Source organism: Sturnira hondurensis, unplaced genomic scaffold (genome assembly GCF_014824575.4).
Source record: "Sturnira hondurensis isolate 20B ecotype Veracruz unplaced genomic scaffold, ASM1482457v3 Scaffold0021632, whole genome shotgun sequence".
Taxonomy (NCBI): Eukaryota; Metazoa; Chordata; class Mammalia; order Chiroptera; family Phyllostomidae; genus Sturnira; species Sturnira hondurensis.
In genome coordinates, this window is record NW_028094263.1 from 3,420,685 (window position 1) to 3,441,137 (window position 20,453).

Consider the following 20,453-nt stretch of genomic DNA (forward strand, 5'->3'; position numbering starts at 1 on the left):
CACCGTGGGTGTGAGATGCCTTTCTCCTCCACCCATCGAAACCAGCCGCCCCCTCCCTGTGCTGCTGGGACAGCGTTTCCCAGTGACCATTCTAGTGGGAACTCCCGAATGGGTGTTGGTGGCGGGGGCGGGGGGGGGCGACATGGGTGTCCCCCCCAGGGAGGCCCCCAGCTCTAAGGTGTTGGGTGAGGGCTTTGGTTAGATTTTCTTCTGCTCCCCCCTTTTATAGATCTAGGTTGCTTGGCTGTCTGCCCCCTTCTAGGCAGCCCCCTAGAGGAGAAATGTAGGATTTTTTTTTTCTTTAACTGCTGTGAACCCACTTTGTTGGGGCGGGGGGAGGAGGAGGAAGAAACAGCCTGTGTTTTTTATGCCATAATAAAGTCATCGACCACATCATTGCTTCATTTGTCTTCCAGCTGGGGTTTCCTTTTTGACTCGGTGTCCCTGGGCAGTGAAGACCGGGCCCCAGGCCACTGCAGGGTGGGGTGGACACTTCCTTTGATCTGCAGCCCTGAGCAGCCTCTCCCTTTGTTTGGGGCCGAGCGGAGCTCTGATTGAAGGGTCTGATCCTGGCCTGGAGGTGGCTGGTGCGGAAGGAGGGAGGAGCTCCCACTGGGTTGATAACTCTGCCCACTGCCCCTCCCTGCTCTTCACCTGTGCAGATGAGGAAGTTCTAGATATTTCCTTCCTCCTCCACAAACAAGCCCCCTCTCCCCCCTCCCCTGCCAAGAACACGGGTTCCCTGCCTTCCAGAGATGGTCAGTTTCTTGGCACCCTCACCCCACCCCCATGGGGTGTGTGTGTATCAATCGGTTCCTCAGGCTGCGAGTGAGGTGGGGGGTGACTGACAGCGATTTCTTCACCCAGAATGATCTCTATCAGGAACAAGGCGATGAAAGGCAGCCAAGATATCTGATGGGCTCCCGCCCAGCTGGAAAGTATGAGGGAAAGGCTCTCCTACTGCAACTGCCCGATAGAGACCCGCCACAGTTACACAACAGCACTGCGCACAGATGTGCCCTCGCTGGACCCGTGGGGCGCGCTCGGGTATGCAGAGATGCCCATCTGTGCACACTTTCCCAGGCTGCCCAATGCCTGGTATGCAGCTGGTGCCTAATTCATGCCAAATGAATGAAGAACCTCAACTCCAGAGCCCCAAAGCCAGGAAGGCATGATGGATTTGGGGCTCCAGGGGGGGGCAGGATAAATGATCGTATTCTGGCACCTTCCCAACCTACGTGTTTTAAACAAAATTGTTCTCCTTCCTTTAGTGGAATTTCTAAGCCCCCTACTCTAACCCTAACCCAATTTCTCAGCCAAATCTGGTGCTTCAGATTGGCCCATCCATCACATGTTTGGGAGAGGGTGGGCTCACAAAGTCCACCTTGGGATGGGGCATCAGTGATTCAGGGGTCAGATGAAAGCAGGATGGTCTGGAGGGCCAGGTATTTGTTCCTTCTGCTCCTGCATTTAGACGTCTGGGAGGAGAGGGGACAGGCACGTTTTCCCACGACCTCACGCCCACTCCACTCCCTGGGGCGCCTCCTTTGTCTTCCTGGTTCTGGGGAACTTAGACCCCAGGAGCCTGGTGAGTCCTCTCCTCCTTTTCCCCCACCGCTGCCCCCAGGGACAGGAGGGCAGCGGTGCGGCTGGCTGGGCCTGTCTGGGCAGGGCTGGGGCTGCCCCTCCTCCCCTCCCAGCTCCTCCCGCTGACCTGCATTCTTAGCGGGGGCCTTTGGTGGGGCTCTGACGCTCACCCGGCTGTTTGCCTCCACAGCAATGCTGCCTGGCTGGCCTGGCCCCCCTGATGGAGCCCAAGGCCACCTCTGACCCCTCAGATCTGGAGCCCTCGGCAGGACGATCACTGAGGGGCTGGGAGGCAGGGAGGGAGCTCAGAACACGTGGACTGCCTGCCCTTCTGGGCGACTCCTCTGAGCCACCGTCTCCTCTCCTGGGAAGTGGGAGTAGAATTCTAAGGTGGATGAGTGAAATCAGGAATGGGAAAGTGGCAGAGGAGCAGGCAGCCCGAGAACTGACACTTGCGGCTTTGCGGCGGGCGACCCACGCCTGTCTTCCAGCCTGTTCCTGCCCCCCAGCGGAAGGTTGGGGAAGTGCAGGAGGTGAACCGACTTTCTTCCTGGCCGCTTCGGCGCTCCTTTTAGCGCACAGCCTTGAAGTTTGCTTCTGGAATGCCAGGCCAGGGCAACCTCGCAATACCCTGCCCCGCCCCCGACCCCGCGACATCGCGCCCGAAGCAGCCCTCACCTCCACATGAATCCCAGTGAGCCCGACTGCTCGGCATCCTAGTGGCGTAGGTTTGAAAAGAATCTTGGGAACCAAACAGTCCTGTTTTTCCCACCAGGTTGATGGGATATTGGAATCACCCGTGGAATTTTCAAGATACCCGATCGATTCCCTCCCCAACGCCCTGCCCAGTTATGCCCCTTGGGGCTACAGGAGAGCAGCACCTCTCAAACTTCACACCTGAGGTCTTGTTAACTCAGCTTCTGATTCAGGAGGCCTGAGGTGGGGCCCTCGAGTCCACAATTCTCACGAGCTTGCAGACGATGCCGACGCTGGCAGTCTGCCACCCCACTGATAGCAGAGTATTAAAGCCTTGTGTTCTGCAGTGGGAGTTGTGTGGTTGAAAAGTAACCTTTCCTTGCCCCACCCGTGGGTGAGAACCACTGATCTAGTTCAGTGCCTTCATTTTGCTGCCTGGAAAACCGAGGCCTTGGCAGGGAGAGTGACCCGCCTGGAGACACCTCACAGCAGCAAGACCCCAAAGCCAGGCTGTAGTGTTCTGGTGCTGCTCCTCCCAACCTCCAGCCCAGCTTCTAGGCCATTCTTCTCTTCCAGTGGCAGTCCCCATTCTGAAAGTAAAGCCCATCTCCCTGGAGACAGCAACCTCTCGGACCTCAGCCTTGTCCACCTGGAGGTGTTTGGGAAATAGCTCAGATTTCAGATCCCCAGCAGCCCTATGGGGCCGGCTTCCCTCAGCCATCACCCAGCACATCACCCTGCAGCCTGCCTCCTGGGAAAGCCCCAGCCGCTGCCTCAATTCCCATCCCAGGAGTGGCCACAAGCCCCGTGGGCTGTGGCCAGGGCTCTGAGCAACAGCCCTGGTTGGTTGGCTGATGGGTGTGGGAGAAATAGATCGTCTGCAGTGCACCCCCAGTTTCTGGAGCACTGCTTGAGCCAAACGGTGTGTGGTGCACTGGCTTACACATTAGCTATGGAGATGGTTTCAGAGGGAGAGGACCCGGGAAGGAGGATATTTGAGGCCAGAGTCCACCTCTGTGCCAGTGTGTGCCCCTGTTTGGCCAAGACTTCTCCCAAATGTTCCAGCTTCACTATGTGTTGAGGGCCCCATATCTTACGGGTAGAAATTTCCAAATTTTCTTTCAAAGTGATCTGCCTATGAGTTTGTGTTCGGTGGGGCAGAATTGGCCTTTTCAGGGTTGGATGGGTTTTATGCATATGTTTCCTTCTAAAAAGGCATTAATTTGAGTGTTCCCTACACCCCTTTGCCTGACCACTAACCCTCTCGTAGATCTTATTGGGGAGGTTGGTGGGGCACCAGCGTGGGATTGTGCCTTTGGAATTCAAACCAGGGCACAAGTAGCTTTCTTAGTCTCTAGGTGCCCCAGCAATCCGAGCTCTCTAGTAAATCAGCCCTGTTTTCTTTCTTCCTTGTTCACATGGATCCTTTCCACCCCTAGCTCCTGCGCCCCACAGTGACCCTATTGGAGTTGAGCACTGATTCGCAGCTTTTTCGGGCCTGAAAAGTGCGCCGGGGTAGGGGAAGGGAGGAAAGGCACGACTAGGAAGGTCGCTCCTCTCCAAGAAGTGGTGCTGGCGCGCACTCTGGTGGAAGAGAGTGGAACTGCAGGTGTTCAGTTTTAGCTCCGCCCCGGGGACAAGGCCTTCCAGGTCACCTGGGAACCTCCGTCCAACAGGACGGACCTGACCCTAAATGGAGGGACTGGCATCCGGAACTAAGCTGGGGATCTTGCAGAAAGACGGGGTGAGGAGTATACATTATTGGGAAGCCTGAAGGGGTGGACAGAATAGGGACATGCGACTCTTGGAGAGGGGCCGGGTAAAAGGGCCATTGAGCCACGACTGTCAGTGGGGCGGGGCGTGGAGCAAGGTCTGCGCTGGCCTGCTGATGCCTAAGCCCGGAGCTTGGAGAGGGCCTTGCCTCCGTTGTCACATCGCATATCGTGGGCGCGTGGGGTGCTGAGTGTCCAGAGCTCGACCGCAGTGCCTCCCCTGAGTGTCTGTTTTTCACGTGCTGGGAGCAGGGCTCCCCAGGGCTGTTTCCTGGCCAGGAGGGTGGAGAGGGCGCATGAGGAACTCACTCACCCGCACCTCTGCCCCAGATGACCACGCAGAGCCCTGACACCCCGTGTTCCTGTGACTGCTTTGTCTCGGTGCCCCCGGCCTCGGCCATGCCCGCTGTGATCTTTGCCAAGAACTCAGACCGACCCCGGGACGAGGTGCAGGAGGTGGTGTTTGTGCCAGCAGGCACTCATGCCCCTGGCAGCCGGCTGCAGGTGGGTCAGGCCTTCGGGGCCGCTGGGAGGTGGCATTCTTCTAAGACAGCGGTTTTCAACCAGTGTGCCTGGCACCCTGGTGTGCCACAAGAATCTTTGAAACACGCAACACCTGACTATTTAGTGAGGGGCACTGAACTCTTCCCTTAGATTTCAAATTTTTAAAAAAATGACAACAGCCAACACACTGGTCATCTGGCGTGAATGAATCAAAATTACACCTACTTTTTAAAAAATATTTTATTTATTTATCTTTAGAAGGGAAGGGAAGGAGAGAGGAAGAGAAACATCAATGTATGGTTGCTTCTTGTGCATCCCCTGCTGGGAACTGGCCCCTGCCGGGAACTGGCCTGCAACCCAGGAATGTGCCCCGACTGGGACACCTACCTTTTTTGTCTGATCGGCAAAACATTATTTTTGGTGCACCCCAGAATTTCAGTAATTAGTTTATGTGTGCCATGAGATGAAAATATTGAAAATCACTGGCCTAAGACCTTTCTCCGCTCTGCTCCCCACACCTGGGAAAACTCCAGGTTTGGAAAGAGCACGAGCTTCAAGTCCAAGTCCAAGTTTAAGTCCAAGTCTACCACCTGGACTTAGCCCATTACTTCAACCCCTGCCGTCCTCAGTCTCCCCATCTGTAAGATGGAAACAATAAGGCCTTCCTCTAAGGGCTGCGTGGACTGGCACAGGCCCAGCACCTTGCAGGTACCTCCTCCTTTCTGAGCAGACCCTCCCTTTCTCCTCCTTTACCTGTAGTGCACCTACATTGAGGTGGAACAGGTGTCGAAGACCCATGCTGTGATCTTAAGCCGCCCTTCTTGGCTGTGGGGGGCTGAGATGGGCGCCAACGAGCATGGTGTCTGTATCGGCAACGAGGCCGTCTGGACCAAGGAGCCGGTTGGGCAGGGGGAAGCCCTGCTGGGCATGGATCTACTCAGGTGCGGCCCCTGCCACCCCCCTCCCTTCAACACACCAGTAGTCTGGGGACTGTACACCGACATGTGGAGTCCCAGTTCACAAACCAGTAGGAGTGGAGCAGCTCTGCCTGAGGAGAAGCTGTGGGCTCCAGGCACATCTCTCTCTGAGACTGTTTCAGGCCTTTCCAGGGAACCCACAGCAACAGCTTGAAAACCATGGGCATACTTGTGCAATGTTGCTAGATTTTCCTATGGGACTTGGGCCTGACACCCAACCTCCCTGGGTCTCTTCTGTCCACTGGAGCTTCTGCCCCCAGCCACTGATACCCCAACACCCTTCTGCCCCCTGGACTTCTTTCTGCACCAGGCTGGCTTTAGAACGGAGCAGCTCGGCCCAAGAGGCCTTGCGTGTGATCACAGGCTTGCTGGAGCGCCACGGGCAGGGCGGCAGCTGCCGGGAGGACCCCACACCATTCAGCTACCACAACACCTTCCTACTGGCTGACCGGACCGAGGCATGGGTGCTGGAGACGGCAGGGAGGCTGTGGGCTGCACAGAGGATCCAGGGTGAGGCACCTGGAGCTGGGGCCTGCCTCCCAGACGTGTCCGCTTTTGCAGGCCTTGGAGGAGGGTGGGGAAGATGGTGGTGGCAGGGAAAGGCCAGTCCAGGTGCAAACCTCTTGGGTGGTGGGGCCTTCCAGAGAAATGGCAAGTGAACCCACTGGGGAACTTACCTCCCCACTTCACTTGGTTAAGTCCTCTTGTGCTTCAGCCTGCTGCTTCCTCCGAGGAGCCTTCCTGGACTCCCTGGTGGTTGGGTGTCCCCCTTATTTGCAAGCAGGTGCCCCTGCATCACACTCCCCACAGACGGCAAGCTCACATTTACTTATGTGATAGTTTTGTCTGTCGCCCCCCTCCACGAGGGTAGGTCTCTCTTCTTCCCGGTTCTGTTCTCAGCACCTAGTCAAGCACACAATGGGTGCTTAATGATGGATGAGCAAACCCACTCTCCTCCACAGAGGGAGCCCGCAACATCTCCAACCAGCTGAGCATTGGCACAGACATCTCAGCTGAACACCCAGAGCTTCGGACCCACGCCCGGGCCCAGGGCTGGTGGGATGGCCAGGGCACCTTTGACTTCGCCCAAGTCTTCTCCCTGACTCAGCAGCCGGTGCGCATGGAAGCTGCCAAGGCTCGGTTCCCCAAGTCTTCTCCCTGACTCAGCAGCCGGTGCGCATGGAAGCTGCCAAGGCTCGGTTCCGGGCCGGGCGGGAGCTGCTGCAGCAACAGCAAGGTCAGAGAGCCAACGGGGGCAGTGGACAGTGTAGGTCCGGGGGNCTTCGGACCCACGCCCGGGCCCAGGGCTGGTGGGATGGCCAGGGCACCTTTGACTTCGCCCAAGTCTTCTCCCTGACTCAGCAGCCGGTGCGCATGGAAGCTGCCAAGGCTCGGTTCCAGGCCGGGCGGGAGCTGCTGCAGCAACAGCAAGGTCAGAGAGCCAACGGGGGCAGTGGACAGTGTAGGTCCGGGGGGGGGGGAGGGGCGGGCACAGGGCTGCCAGCCTTTCTGCCCTGGGGCCCTTACCCTGGTCTGCGTGGCAGGGGGCATCACGGCAGAGGTGATGATGGACATTCTCAGGAACAAGGAGAGTGGCATCTGTATGGACTCTGGAGGCTTCCGCACCACGGCCAGCATGGTGTCCATCCTGCCCCGGGATCCCACTCAGCCCTGCGTGCACTTTCTCACTGCTACGCCGGACCCATCCAGGTGAGAGGAGAGGCTGGGGGAGGGGCAGAGCGTGCTGGCCGGGGGAAGTGGAGAGATGTGACGGTCCTCAATCCTTCCATGTGTGTCCTCTTAGGTCAGTGTTCAAGCCTTTCATCTTCGGGCCAGGGGCAGCCCAGACCCCCCAGGTGTTGTCCCCCACTTTTGGAGCACAGGACCCTGCTCGGACCGTGCCCCGATTCCAGACTCAGGTGGATCGTCGGCATACTCTCTACCGTGGACACCAGAAGGCCCTGGGGCTGATGGAGAGGGAGCAGGTAACCCCAGGCAGCAGGAGCAACCCCCGGGGAATGACTCATCTCCTGCACACTCCCCTGGGTTCTGGAAACGTGAGGGGACCTGCGAGTGGAGAGTGTCCTGGGCTGGGGAGAGGGGTCTCTCCCTTCAAAGCCAGCTGTCCAGGAGAATGTCTGTCCTTTCTCCTGCTGTGCAGACATGTGCCCCTTAATTGGGAGGGGGGCCTGCCCTGGGGACTCATCGCTGCCTTTTCCGGGCAGGATCAGGGCCCTCAGCTGTGGCAGAAGCAGCGGGATCTGGAGCGGGAAGGCCTGGAGGCTGCAAGCCGGATGCTGGCAGGGGAGTGGGCCCCACCCTCCCAGGAGCTGGGGGGCCTCTTCCAGGCCTTTGTGGAGAGGGAGAGCCAGGCCTATGTCTGAGGCTGGGAAGAGCCTAGCGTGGGGTTCAGGGGCCAGGCTGGGCGCTGGACCCCTGGGGTAATGTGACTAGGTCCCTTTACACCCCGTGTTCTGAGCGGCCGGCTTGGCCTCAGTTTAATAAATGTGTCTTGTTTCTTGTGTTTTACTCACTGCTTCCCTTGAGGTGCCCCCAGTGACAGGAAAGACATATTCAGGGCCTGGAGACACTTTATTGGGAGGGCTCTGAGGAGGGGGGTAGGCCCGCTCTGCTCTCATTCTTGCCCCGCCTTTGTTCCTGCGGCTTCACTGACAGGGGCGGCCTGCACTTCACTTCTTGGTCCCTCTGGTCATAGTTTTTGTTGTTCTGGGGGCCACAGCCACTGGGGCCTTGGAAGCTGCAGCTTCCCTGACCCCGCTCCTTGCCTGGACAGTGCTTTGGCGGCCCCTGGAAACCAGAGGGCATGGTTTATTGGTGGCAGAGGAAGCTGGTGGCCAGGAAGTGGACTCATGGGGTGTCTCTTCCCCCTGCCTGGGAGTGACAGAAGGGCTGCTGTCCCCAGCCATGGACCTCCCGGGCAGGGCGGGGAGCTCAGTGAGGACGGGCTGTGTCTCCATCCTCAGACGGTGTTCTGCCAGGGCCGCCTGCTGTCTGCGCTCCTTGTGCCTGCTCATGTCCTGCTCCAGCTCCTTGAGGAAGCCTGTGGGGCCAGGACGGGGGGTGCTGGATGGAGTTTGGGCTCAGCAGAGGGGCCAGCCCTGGGCTGAGGGTGAAGGCTGACCTGAGCAGACTGCAACACATAACAGGGCGGGGCCTGAGGCTGGGTGGGGAGGGCGAGTCACCTGTGTGCCCAGGCTGACACCTGGCCTTAGCTGTATTGTTCTCCTCTGGCCCAGATGCTGACCTGGCCTTGGGGCCACTTCCCAGACATAACTGCTGCCTCAGCTTCCCCCGGGATCCCACGGGGCAGGTGTGCACTCTGGGGAGGCTGCAGGCCTTGGGGCGCAGGATCACCTTGCTCTGAGCGGAATGGGCCGTGCAGCTCTGGGAACTCCTCGTCCGAGGCTCCGTCCTCCTCCCCCGAGTCCCAGCGCTCCGGCACAGGCTGCCTGTCCAGGTCCAGGAGCAGCGGCAGGGCCCCCGTCACCCGCTCCCTGCAGGGCAGGAAGCAGAGGCTACGCTGGAGGGCACCCCTGGGTGCAGAGCCTGGGAGGTCGCACACACGGCAACAGCACCCACACCCGGTAGGATGGCGGCTCTTGAGTGGGAAGTCCCCACAGAGCTAAGGGCTGGCTCCAGGGGTGGAGTTATGGGAGGTGAGAGGGAAAAGGGGCCCACGAGAGCTGGGCTGCGAGGAGATACCATGGGCCAGGACTCCAGGTTTGCAGCTGAGAGAGTACCCGCGCGGTGTTGGGAGGAGGGGCTCAGACATCACCTCTTCCTTCCCACCTCACTTCATCCTTACCTATAGCCCTCCTGTCTGGTGCAGCTGTTTCCAGTCAGGTTAAGGATGAGAAGGCTCTGGGGGAATTCATCTGCTTGTACCAAAGTAAGGGAATGAGGGTCTCATACCTGCCTTCCAGCCCGAAGTCACTGCCTCCCTATACAGCCCCCGGCCCCCCTGGAGGGTGGGCTGTCAGTGTGAGCACAGGGAGATGGGGGCAGAGAAGAAGGAGGGCCCGCCAGGGACTTATTCTATGAACCAGGGTGAGAGCATTCCTACCCAGCTTCAGTTTTTCTATCAGATTCTCGGCAAGGTCCAGAAACTGGAGGTGTGGGAGGTCACGGAGGTTTTCCACCTGACTGATTTGGTTTCCTGCCAGAGACAGGAAGCTGTAGGGGAAGGGAGGGTACAGAGAAAGAGCTGAATCAGAACACCTGCAGGAAAGGAAGAGGGCATCCGGCACTCGGGCCCCTGGCTAAGCAGGTGGAAGTGGGGACACGTGGGGACACAGGACCCTCTGGGGTGAGGAAAGCAGGATCCCCAACTGACAAGAAGCCAGGCTTTGAGTTTTCAACTGGTTGTGTGGGGTGCTAACCCCCTTTTCCCCCTCCCCACCCCTGCCTGAGCCCTGGCACCACATACCGCAAGGAGGGGACACAGGCCAGGTTCTCAATTCGCTGGATCTTATTCTGCAGGAAGAAACCAGGGTGGCAGACCAGCCTGAGGTCAGCTGGGTGGGGGACCCTTTAAAGGGACAAAGTCCCAAGACCATGTCTACTCTTGCAGCTGGAGGTCTGGCACTTGGGAATGATGACCCCAGTCACTGACCTGTTTCCACAACCTTGGGGCGATTTATTATCTGCAGATGGATGGTTCAGGGTGTAAACTTGGGGCTGGCTAAACTTGATTAAAGTACACCCTGCTCACCCCACAAGCAAAGAGTGACCTGGAATCAGCGAAGCAAACCAAGGCACTACAGGGAAAGGAGAAAGGCCTTGGTGGGGGCTTGCATGCACAGAGGGAACAATGAACACATCTTACTCTGATTTGTAAAGTTTCAGCGGGGCAGGACTCAGGGAGCTGGTAGATTCACTCTGGGGGAGGCTGAAGGTCAACCACCCACCCACCACCACTGACAGCCTTCAGGTTCCTGAAGGACACAGGGATCTTCTGGCTCCCTCTTCCTCTTTTTTAAAACAGGAAAAGAGCTTGAGCTATATAACATGAGAGATTTCAGGGAGACACCGAGAAGAACTAGACAAAGACAAGTGTCTGACAAAAAAATGAAAAACAGTGACTCCAGAACATGCTTAGGATCTGTTTTGGGAGGACTGGTCTTTCAATTCGGGAGGATTCCCAGTTCATTTGGGAACGGCTTTGATGAAGGGAATGGGCGAGATGATCTGGTTGGCTCCTTTCAGATCACACAGACTTGGCCACAGGGAGCAAGTGGGGAGGAAGGGAACGAGAGGAGAAGTTACTGCTTGTAGGTAGAGGCTGTGAAGATTCCGGAGGCCCTCTAGATTCGAGATAGTGGTAATCCCCTCGCGGTCCAGGCGGACGGTCTGCAGTTCAGCAATAGTGTGAAACCTGGGAGAGCGGGCAGTCGGGTGGTGTCACAGAGGGCCCCTTCTGTGCTCTCTCAGCAGGGACGGTGGGGAGGAGGGAGGAAAGGGTTTAAGGAGGGGTGCATGGCTAATTGACTTTGATCAGTTAGATATCAGATATCAGGAACACCTGAGTGGACTTATCAGGTGGCGCAGATCATGAAACTGGGCTGACTTGGAGAGCTGGACCTCCCAGTAGCACTGGGAGGGATCAGAGTGAGAGCGGAGTCAGGGCCCTTGAACTGGGACAGCAGCTTATCGTTCCTGGAGAGACTCAGAGGCAAAGGAAGCCTTCGAGTCAGCTTGGATGGTGGAGGCAGGAGTGGGGACAGAGAAGAGACAACCTCCGCAGGATGATCCTCCCTCACCGCCCGTTTGAGTGGTCCATGGAGGGAAAATCACTTGTTCCATCCACCCATTTATTAATTCCACAACATATACTGAGTGCCCACTAGTGACACACAAGCGAGTCCTTGCCCACCACCATTGGGGAAGTGGGCCAAATATCTATGACAAATGGATGACAGCCAAGGACAAGGGACTAAGGGAGCACATGGGCTGTGCACTGAGTCCAGAGTAGGGAAATCAGGAAATGCTTCCTGGAGGAAGTGACATATGAACAGGAGTTAGCCAGGAATGTGAGAGGGGTATGAAGAGAAGGTTTTTGAAACAGAAGGAATAGTATGTACTTTTTCAGCCTTTCTCAAACTTTAACGTGCCCATACATCCCCTGCGCATCTTGTTAAAAATACAGATTCTGATTGGGTGAGCCTGAGATTCTCCATTTCTAACAAGCTCCCAGGGGCGGCAGCGGCTGCTGCTGCTGCTGCTGCTGCCGCCCCCACCCCCATCAGCACTGCGCACTCTAGCAAGGCACTAAGGTGTGAGGGCGTGTGGTCCTAAGAGGAACTGCATACTTGAGAGGGGCAAGATATAAGGCCGAATGGGCAGCACAGGTCATTTTGGAACGTTATATCTGGGAGTGCCTAATCACATTTGTCATGTAAAGAGATCACTTTGGAAACAATGCGGGGGGGGTGCTGGACTAGGGTCAGGGAGACTAATTACGAGTTTGTGGAGAGGTGATGACAGCTTTGTCTAAGGCAGTTGAGTGGGCATGGTGGAAAAGAAATAGACTGATTTTTAAGGACGGAAAATCAATTGGAATTAGCACTGATTGAATGTGTGGAGTAACAGGGTCAAAGATCAGTTGAGAAATCAGTGTAGCTCAGGGGACTGGTCATCCCAGGTGTTTCGATCTTCCAGCACCCTCCTCGCTCCCGCGCACTCACATCTTCTCCGACAGATCCTCATCCTCAGGGAAGGTCAAGTTCCGCTTGGTGATAAGGGCTTCGGTAATGCACACGCCCCCTTCTTCTAGACTCTGGGCAAAATTAGCTGTGAAAAGATGGGCTCAATTATTACAGGCCTGATCCTATCGTTATCCAACTCTTCCACCTACCATCCCATCTCCCTACTCACCTGCATGCATGCCGTAAAGGCTGCTGGCCCGGGGCGGGATTGGAACGAAGAGCAGAGCAGCTTGAACAGCTCCTGGGGATGGCGGGACCCAGAATGGTATGAAAAGAGAGAAGCTGAGGAACTTGGGGGACAAGGGAAAGGAGTTGATTCAGAGCAAATTATGGAAGGGGGGTAAAAGACCGAAGTAAATTGAAGTGGAAGGTCTGGAGTTTGAGGGCAGCAGAGGGGGTATGCTGGCCGCAAACTGGGGGAAGCTGGTGCTTGCGGATGCCGAGAGCAGTTCAGCGGTTTAGCGTCGTTGCCAGGAGACCGAAGTCAGACGGGGCGCCGGAGAGCTGGAACTCGTTGCGCATGCGGATTACCGTTCCGGGGCGGGCCGGGGGTGGGGGGACGAGGGGGAGGGTATCCGCCTGCTGCTTCCGGCCTCAGGTCTCCCACAATCCTTAGCTCTTTCCGTTTCGCTCGGCTCCCGTCCGTTCTGCCGGTGGCAGTGGAAATGGCTGTGGCCGTGGTTGGGATTCTGCGAGGCGTTCTCCTGCCCCAGGCGGGTAAGGGGCGGCCCAGGTCCTCAGGGCGCGTTAGGACCGGTGCTCTCTGATCCTCGTCTCCCCGTCTCTACTACTGGTCCTCTCCCGTAATCTAACCCCTGACAGCTCCCGATGACCCGCCTCCCCAGCTAGATCGCTGGCCTGCTTCCCCAAGCTAATTCCCTGAGACTCCAGACTCTAGTAATAATAGTAACACGGCAGCAGCGTCGACCATAACCACAGTGTTTATTGTCTACGCCCCAGCCCCCCTGCCTTCTTTGGGTTTATGTAACCCACCATCAAGGTTTTGCTCGCCTCCAGTCTACTTTGCTTAGACCACTCCCGCCCCCACCTTAGCACTGTGTCTCCTTAGTGTCTCAGCCGAAATGTCACCTACTTAGGCCTGCCCTCGCCACCCTCTGCAAAGGTGGTTTCCCCTGTTAAATTCGTGACTTACACCCTGTTTATCGATCCCTTAGCCCATTACAGTCTATAATTGTCCATCTGTTTTTTTTCTATTAGACTTTAAACTCCGTAATGGCAGAACCATGTTGATAATGCCTAACGTTATTAGGCATGTAGTAGGTATTTGTGTAATGAATGATTTTGAGCACACAGTGTAGGCCAGGTACAGTGATCAATGCTTTACATGTACTATCTCATTTAGTTCTTAAAGCACCCTATGAAGAAAGCATTCACATTCCCTCTTCACAGATGAAGACATTCAAATTAAGACCAGTCAAGGGACTGGTCATGGTCAAAGCCAAGAAGGACTAAAATGTGGGTCCATCTGATCCAGAGCCTGTGTTCTTAGGTTAGGAATCTTGGCCCCTGGGGGATGAAACCTCTCACCCCCAAAACTCTTCATGCTCTCTAACCGTTACAGCCAACTTCTATCTGAACCCTTCCCCGATTAATGATTCCGTCTGAACCCTTCTATCTGATTCCGTCCCAGTCTTGGGAAGGGTCAAAAGTGGGAAGCTGTGGTCTTCATTCTTTTGTTGAGGATGAAGGGGTCACTTTGCCTCAGTACTTATGAGCACTCAGTTCCCTTGTCTTCTGAGGGGTGCCCCCAGGTGATGCCTGCAAACAAGATGAGCGAGGAAAGGGAGACTTGTTTGGGGGAGCTCTAAAGGTGCCCCCTTCAAATCATGGGAGAAGGCTTCACAGCAGTGCTTAGGGGAGTGGTTTTCAAACTTCAGCATCATTGCCACAGGGTGGGGGTGGGTGGTGGGGGGGTGGGGCTCCACTCCAGAGTTTTTGAGTCAGCAGGTCTAAGATAGGGCCTAAGAATGGGTGTTTCTAAGAAATTCTGCCCTGGCTGGTGTGGCCCGGTAGACTGAGCACCAGCCTGTGAAGCAAAGGGTCTCTGGTTCGATTCCCAGTCAGGGTACATGCCTGGGTTGCAGGCCAGGTCAGCCCCCCAGTAGGGGGCACAGGAGAGGCAACCACATATTGGTGTTTCTCTCTCCTTCCATTCTCCTCTCTAAAGATAAATAAATAGAATATTTTTAAAAAAAGAAGTTCCCTAATGCTGCTTACAGTTGGGGGTGGGGCATACTTTGAGCACCATTGGTTTAGACAAGGGATTGGAAAATTATGGCAGGACTTGTCACCATGTTTTGTAAATAAAACTTTATTGGGACTCAGCCACGTTTATGATATGTGATTGCTTTCATGATACAATGGCAGAGTTGAGCAGTAGCGACAGACTGGCTCTTGACATCTTTACTCTCTGACCATTTAAGAGTTTATTCTCCCTCTCCTGCCTTTGTTAGTGTGTTCAAAATTCTTTCTCTTTGGTTCTTACCCTTTTCCTCCATCTCTGCGCCTAAAAGAGTGCTGGAGAAATGGGGGCCTCAAAGGGTCAAGTAACTAAAGTCAGCCATTCGAAGTGAAGGCTTGGGGACTCGGGATTTCCAGCAGGGAATTCTTTTTTTTTTTAAAGATTTTATTTATTTATCTTTAGAGGGGAAGGGAAGGAGAGAAGGAGAGAAATATCAATGTATGGTTGCCTCTTGTGAGTCCCCCGCTGGGAACTGGCCTGCAACCCAGGCATGTGCCCTGACTGGGAATCAAACTGTGATCGTGTGGTTCATAGGCCCCTGCTCAATCCACTGAGCTATGCCAGCCGGGGCTCCAGCAGGGAATTCTTCATCCCACTCTTGCACTCAGTCTAGCTCTGTGAGCCATGGTTGTCTACTCAGGGGATGGGCTTTTTCTCCGTCTGGGGCAGACTAAGGCGTCCAAGAGGCTGCCTCTGACCGCATTGCCATTTCCCCTCCCAGGCCGGCTGCCCACCCTCCAGATCGTCCGCTGTGGTTCCAAGGCCGTCACCCGCCACCGTCGTGTGATGCACTTTGAGCGGCAGAAACTGATGGCTGTGACCGAGTATATACCCCCCAAACCTGCTGTCAATCCGAGGTGCCTGGCACCTCCCCCCAGACCTCTGCAGGAGGTAAGAAGAAGGCTCAGCATGTTACTTGGTGGCAGTATCTGTATACGAGGTATACAGACCTTGTGTCTGTGGCCATAAGGAAGTAAAATTCCAGAACACAGTCATGCACATCGCTGGCTCTTTACTTTGACCCCATGGCCCAGGCACTTTAATAATTTTTATCTATTGATTTTAAGAGAGGAAGAGGGAGAAAGAGAGAAGTGTTAGTTCATCGTCACACTTACCTACGCAGTCATGGTTGATTCTCATATGCGCCCTGACTGGGGGTTGCACCTGCAGCCTTGCTGTGTTGGGGTGATGCTTCACCAGCTGAGCTCCCTGGCCAGGGCTGGTCTAGATACTTTAAAATGAAACCTGCACTTGATTTGGCATTGGCTTTTTGGGCTCTGTGGATTGGATGGGCCTCCGGGATTTTGTTTATTCTTACCTTGTCTCCAAAAATACATGCGGGGAAGCTATCTCAGTTGGCGGGGCCGGGAGGTGGGGAGAGTGTCTCTGTCCCATCCCAAAGCACTTGAAGCTTCTGTGTTTTCCCAGAGCAGAGAGAGAGGTTCTGTTCTAAAAAGAACAGAAAGACCAGGGGCGAGTTCATGACTCTGTGGTGCTTCCTGTAATTGTGGTATCTAATAGCTTCTAGTTTCTAGTTGGCTGCTGCCGCTTAGAGACCCTCCTGCTGGAGGCTGGGGCGCAGGGCGGTGAGCAGCAACGGCAGCTTGTGGCATTTAAGGCCCGATGTCGGGCACTTATGCACGAGGTGGTCAGAGTCATTTGGCAGCGATTCCTCAAGCACTAACAGTCGGCCAGAACCCATCCGTCTGGGTTTTCTCCCCACAGAAGCAAAGAGCTCCCTGAAAGGAGCCCTGCGGAGTCCTTGGCTAGTCACCTTTCAGTGTCTGGAGCCCTTCCAGCAGGCTTCAGCTTTTGCCCAAACTGACAGACAGAAAAACTGATTGGTAGACCGCAGTTCAGATGACATCGAAGTCATTGAACGGAGTTTCCCCGCTCAGGTTTTTCCCTCTAGGCCAGTGCATCCTGCTGCCTCGTAACTAGGAAAGAATCTAGAGCAACTTCCCGGGGTGATGCTCTCCACCCCACGGTGCAGTGCGGTAGCCCCTGACCGTACATCACTGCTGGGCGCTTGTAATGGGCTGGTGTGACTGAGGGTCTGGCTTCTTCACTGTGTTTAATTTTAATTACCTTGAATATAAACCTACGTGTGGCTAGTGGCTACTGTATTCGACGGGCAGATCGAGAGTCCAGATTCAGCACGGTAGGGTGACTTTCATTATTTTACCTTGTTTGTGCTAATGTTTTCATGGAATTTGGCAGAAAGCATCACTGCTTTTAGGTATTCTACTGTTCAAATAAATTTTAGAATTATTGCTGTGGTAAAAAAATCTCTTACAGAGTGTTTATGGGGTCTGCATATATTCTCAGCTTCACAGGTTCACAACTTGGTGAAACACTGTCTTGTCCTGTGAAAATGCCTCTATTTTGAATTAATGCTGCAAAAGAGTTATCTTGTGTTTATAATTGGTTAAGTAGTTCAACATGGGTACAGTATTAGAAGAGGAACCGAAGTAATTTTGACAACATTACTGTCAAAATAATGGTGACCGGGTCAGACTGGTCACCAGGTCGGGGGACTCAGTGTCCTCGGGTTTGCAAAACAACACGCACATTACTGAGAGTATGTGGTGGGAATAAAAGGACGGAGGGGGAGAAGGGACAGGTCTCTCAGCGTCGAGGGCTCATCTGCTGGCGCCCTGATCTTCCCCGCATTTGGGCACCACTGGAAGCCCAGCACCGGTCCCTGAGGGAGAAGCGGCAGCTGATGTCCCCTTGGCCCTCCCTTCCTGACCACAGGAGACGGGCCTCGTTCGGCTCCTGCGCCGGGAGGTAGCTGCAGTTTTCCGAGACAACCGGATGATAGCTGTCTGTCAGAACGTGGCTCTGAGTGCGGAGGACAAGCTGCTTATGCGACACCGGCTGCGGAAACACAATATTTTGATGAAGGTCTTCCCTAACCAGGTAGGGAGCCGCCCTCTGCGTGGGCCCTGCCCATGTGTCCCCCGCCCCTGCCAAGTCAGGCCCCAGCATCTCTCCTCGGATAGGGCACTTCTGATGCCCTCTCCATTGGCAGCGCTCCGGTCTGGTGTCTAAACTGCCACTGGGGCTGGGGAGACCTCTGGTTGTACCCTCAGCCTGCGGTGGCCTGGGACCAAGGTGGGTGGCCCTTCCTGCCACTTGCCCCCCGTCAGTCCTTCTCTCCTTCTCTTTCAGATCCTGAAGCCCTTTCTGGAAGATTCCAAGTACCAGAACCTGCTGCCCCTCTTTGTGGGGCACACCATGCTGCTGGTCAGTGAAGAGCCCAAAGTCAAGGAGATGGTGCGAATCTTGAAGGGTGTGCCTTTCCTGCCCCTGTTAGGTGAGCCAGCTCCCCTGCCGGTTGGGGGAGGGGGGGGTGGGTGCCACAGCAGCCTGGAACCATCTGCTGGGTGTGAGCAGGTGAAACCGTGGGAACCCCGGAGAGGACATCCTCTCACAGATGGGGCCGGAGTCAGCAGCACAGTTTGTAGAGGGCTGCCTGTGTCTGCCTGTGCCAGCCACTGCCGGCACCACTTCTGCATGGGGGGTGGTCAGGGAAGGCAGAGAGGCCCCTACCTCGGGGGAGCTAAGACACCTCGAGTCTAGCGGTGAGGGGGGTTGGTGCTGAAACCCATCTAGACAAAGATACTTAAAACAACAGCCCAGGTAAAGGGCCCTGAGGAATGGGCAGCCGCGCTTCCCAGACTCGCCTGATGCTAAGAGTTCCTGGAGGTGCTGCTTTTATTCGGAATACCGATGACCAGGTTGCCGTGGGAAGAGGCAGGCACTTTTGTTTACAGCCCTCCCTCCCCCACCCCCGTCACACACACACAGACACCTGGTCCTTAGTTCTTCCAGAAAGTTTCGGGAACAAGGACTCAGTGGGGGCTGGGCCAGGTGGTGATAGATGTGAGGATTTTCTAGAGAAGAGTTAGGGAGGGGGGGGATCAGTCCCAAACAGTCGGGTGGGCTGGGGCACAAGTGGGAACCCGATGGGGGAGGGCTGGGAGGTAGAAAAGGTTAGTGGAGAGCAATTCCTCGCGTTGGAGTGTTTTGGAAAAGAAAGGCATTTGAGGGTGTTCACCCGACCCCGTGTCCTTCCAGGCGGCTGCGTGGATGACACCGTCCTCAGCAGGCAGGGCTTCATCAACTACTCCAAGCTCCCCAGCCTGGCACTGGTGCGGGGGGAGCTGGTAGGCGGGCTCACCCTGCTGGTGGCCCGGACCTGCTCCTTGCTTCAGCACCAGCCCCTGCAACTGACCGCGCTGCTGGATCAGTATGTCAGACAGCAACGTGAGGGGCACTCGGGCCCGCCACCCGCGGGGCCGCCTGGCCCTCCCAGCCCTGTTCTGGACTCGTAGTCAGCCTGCTGTGCCCAGCCTGCCCGTAAAGGCACTCTGCCCCACGGGCTGTGCTGTCCTCCCAGAGACGTGGAAGAGCTGGGGGTGGCACGTGGCATGTCCTCCCTGACTTCTGCTGCCAGCGGCCTCCTCGGATGAAGAAGGATTTCATTTCAGAACGGAGACTTTTAATCACTGTGTTTGACTCGACAAGAGCAAAGTCTCAGCTCTCCAGGTTCAAGGCAGAGCACTGAACAGATGGGGACAGTGCCCTCTGTCGTGTGGTCACTATCTCTTGCACATGTCCCCTAGCCTGTCCCTGCATTGTCAGAACAGCTCGACTGAGCAGTTGCACTAGGAACAGCGTCTGCGGAGAACCTGCCACACCAGAGTGTGTGCTGACCACGTTCTAGGTGTTAGTCCTTTCGTTCTCAGGCGGAGAAGTTGAGGAGCCTGCCCGGGGTCAAGTGGTTGGTAAATGGCAGACCAGGGACTTGAACCAGGCTCGCTCTGTTCTGAAGCCCGTGCCCTGGATTTCAACACTGGATCTTCCTCACTAAGGTCCCCGTTGGGCTTGGATGCTAATTCTCCACCCTTTGAGTGTGCCATGTGGAAAAGTTGGGAATGCCGCTTTGTGATTAAAAAAATGCGTTTTACTTGGTCTGTTTTGCTGTTTACAAGCTTATCCTCCCTGTAGACCTGTCCTCAGGGTCATCTCAGACTCTTACTTCCAATTGGAAAATTCTTCCCCTTCCCATGTCCAAGTCTATTACCCCCCTGTCCCTGCTCCCACAAATGGGGTCTCTTACCTGCTGTCTTTTCAAAGGCAGCTGCCAGCTTTGCCCAGTAGCTAGCATGTCCCAGGTGGTTCTGAGCAACGGAGCTGGGCCGGGAACCAGGATTCTCTATCCACAAGGGGGTTTGGAAGCTTTCAAGTAGGTCTCATCCAAGTCTTGGGGAACAAAAGTTCTTAATGAAGGGGTGAGGATGTTTAACTAGAAGCCCACCCTTGTCCTTGGAGCATGCACTGGGGGTGATGTGGCTGTCTTGCACTTTTGCTGGCCTTGAGGCCCAGCCACAGCTCCCCTGGTCCTGGACAGGCACGCCCCGGCAGTGGCAGTCGGCAGCAGCTTTTCAGTGGCCTGGTCCTGCACCAGCTGCCCACAGTGCCCAGCTCTGGGCCAGGCATGCAGGGATGCTCAATCAATGCAAAATGAATTAAAAGGCCCTAGAGGCTCCTGGATGCCAGAGCCAGTCTGGCCGTGTTCCCTAGTGCTGTCCCCGGCCCCCAGAACCTCCAGGTGCCAACGGCACCCTCCTGGGTGGCTGAAGCAGTGCAGAGAGAGTTCGGATGGTGGAAAGCAAGCTTCTCCTGAGAGGAGACCCCAAAGGGTCAGCCAAGGCCACGCGGGCACGACGGAGGAGGTGCCCTTAAACCATTTCTGGATCAAAGAAGAGACCCACGTTGCATCGTTTACCTGCTGGTGCGGCCTAAGGCTTCGCCATTAAAACCTACTTTCAAGAGTTGGTTTGTAGTTGGGATGAACAAGTGAACACAGCACTCCTGCAGAAAGGCAGCGGTGCTCAGGACGGGTGGGGGGAGGGGGTGG

General features: G+C 55.8%; 3 protein-coding genes across 5 annotated transcripts; 2 read left to right on the forward strand and 1 right to left on the reverse strand.

Annotated features, from left to right (window-relative positions):
- Positions 1–3,907: 3,907 nt before the first annotated feature.
- Positions 3,908–8,056, forward strand: SCRN2 (secernin 2). 3 transcript variants are annotated; one of them, XM_037033366.1, is made up of 9 exons: positions 3,909–4,027; positions 4,386–4,559; positions 5,319–5,500; positions 5,847–6,046; positions 6,499–6,671; positions 6,731–6,773; positions 7,081–7,246; positions 7,341–7,521; positions 7,762–8,056. In XM_037033366.1, exons 1-9 carry the CDS (start codon positions 3,977–3,979, stop codon positions 7,918–7,920), a joined length of 1,329 nt encoding a protein of 442 aa, XP_036889261.1. In that variant the 5' UTR covers positions 3,909–3,976; the 3' UTR covers positions 7,921–8,056. The 3 variants fall into 3 exon arrangements, with proteins under 3 accessions (XP_036889263.1, XP_036889261.1, XP_036889262.1); XM_037033367.1 differs by lacking the exon at positions 6,731–6,773 and adding an exon at positions 6,818–6,968 and having other exon boundaries at positions 6,499–6,563; XM_037033368.1 differs by lacking the exon at positions 4,386–4,559 and having other exon boundaries at positions 3,908–4,027.
- A 53-nt stretch (positions 8,057–8,109) lies between these two features.
- LRRC46 (leucine rich repeat containing 46) lies at positions 8,110–12,786 on the reverse strand. The gene is made up of 8 exons (XM_037033369.1): positions 12,431–12,786; positions 12,241–12,346; positions 10,823–10,931; positions 9,984–10,030; positions 9,621–9,730; positions 9,363–9,432; positions 8,912–9,051; positions 8,110–8,597 (listed from the first exon to the last, which is right to left on the reverse strand). The coding sequence occupies exons 1-8, from the start codon at positions 12,438–12,440 to the stop codon at positions 8,227–8,229; spliced, it is 963 nt and encodes a 320-aa protein (XP_036889264.1). The 5' UTR covers positions 12,441–12,786; the 3' UTR covers positions 8,110–8,226.
- Positions 12,787–12,872: 86 nt separating this feature from the next.
- On the forward strand, positions 12,873–19,504 carry MRPL10 (mitochondrial ribosomal protein L10). The gene is made up of 5 exons (XM_037033461.1): positions 12,873–12,978; positions 15,246–15,415; positions 17,282–17,446; positions 17,699–17,843; positions 18,608–19,504. Exons 1-5 carry the CDS (start codon positions 12,927–12,929, stop codon positions 18,862–18,864), a joined length of 789 nt encoding a protein of 262 aa, XP_036889356.1. The 5' UTR covers positions 12,873–12,926; the 3' UTR covers positions 18,865–19,504.
- Positions 19,505–20,453: the final 949 nt, after the last annotated feature.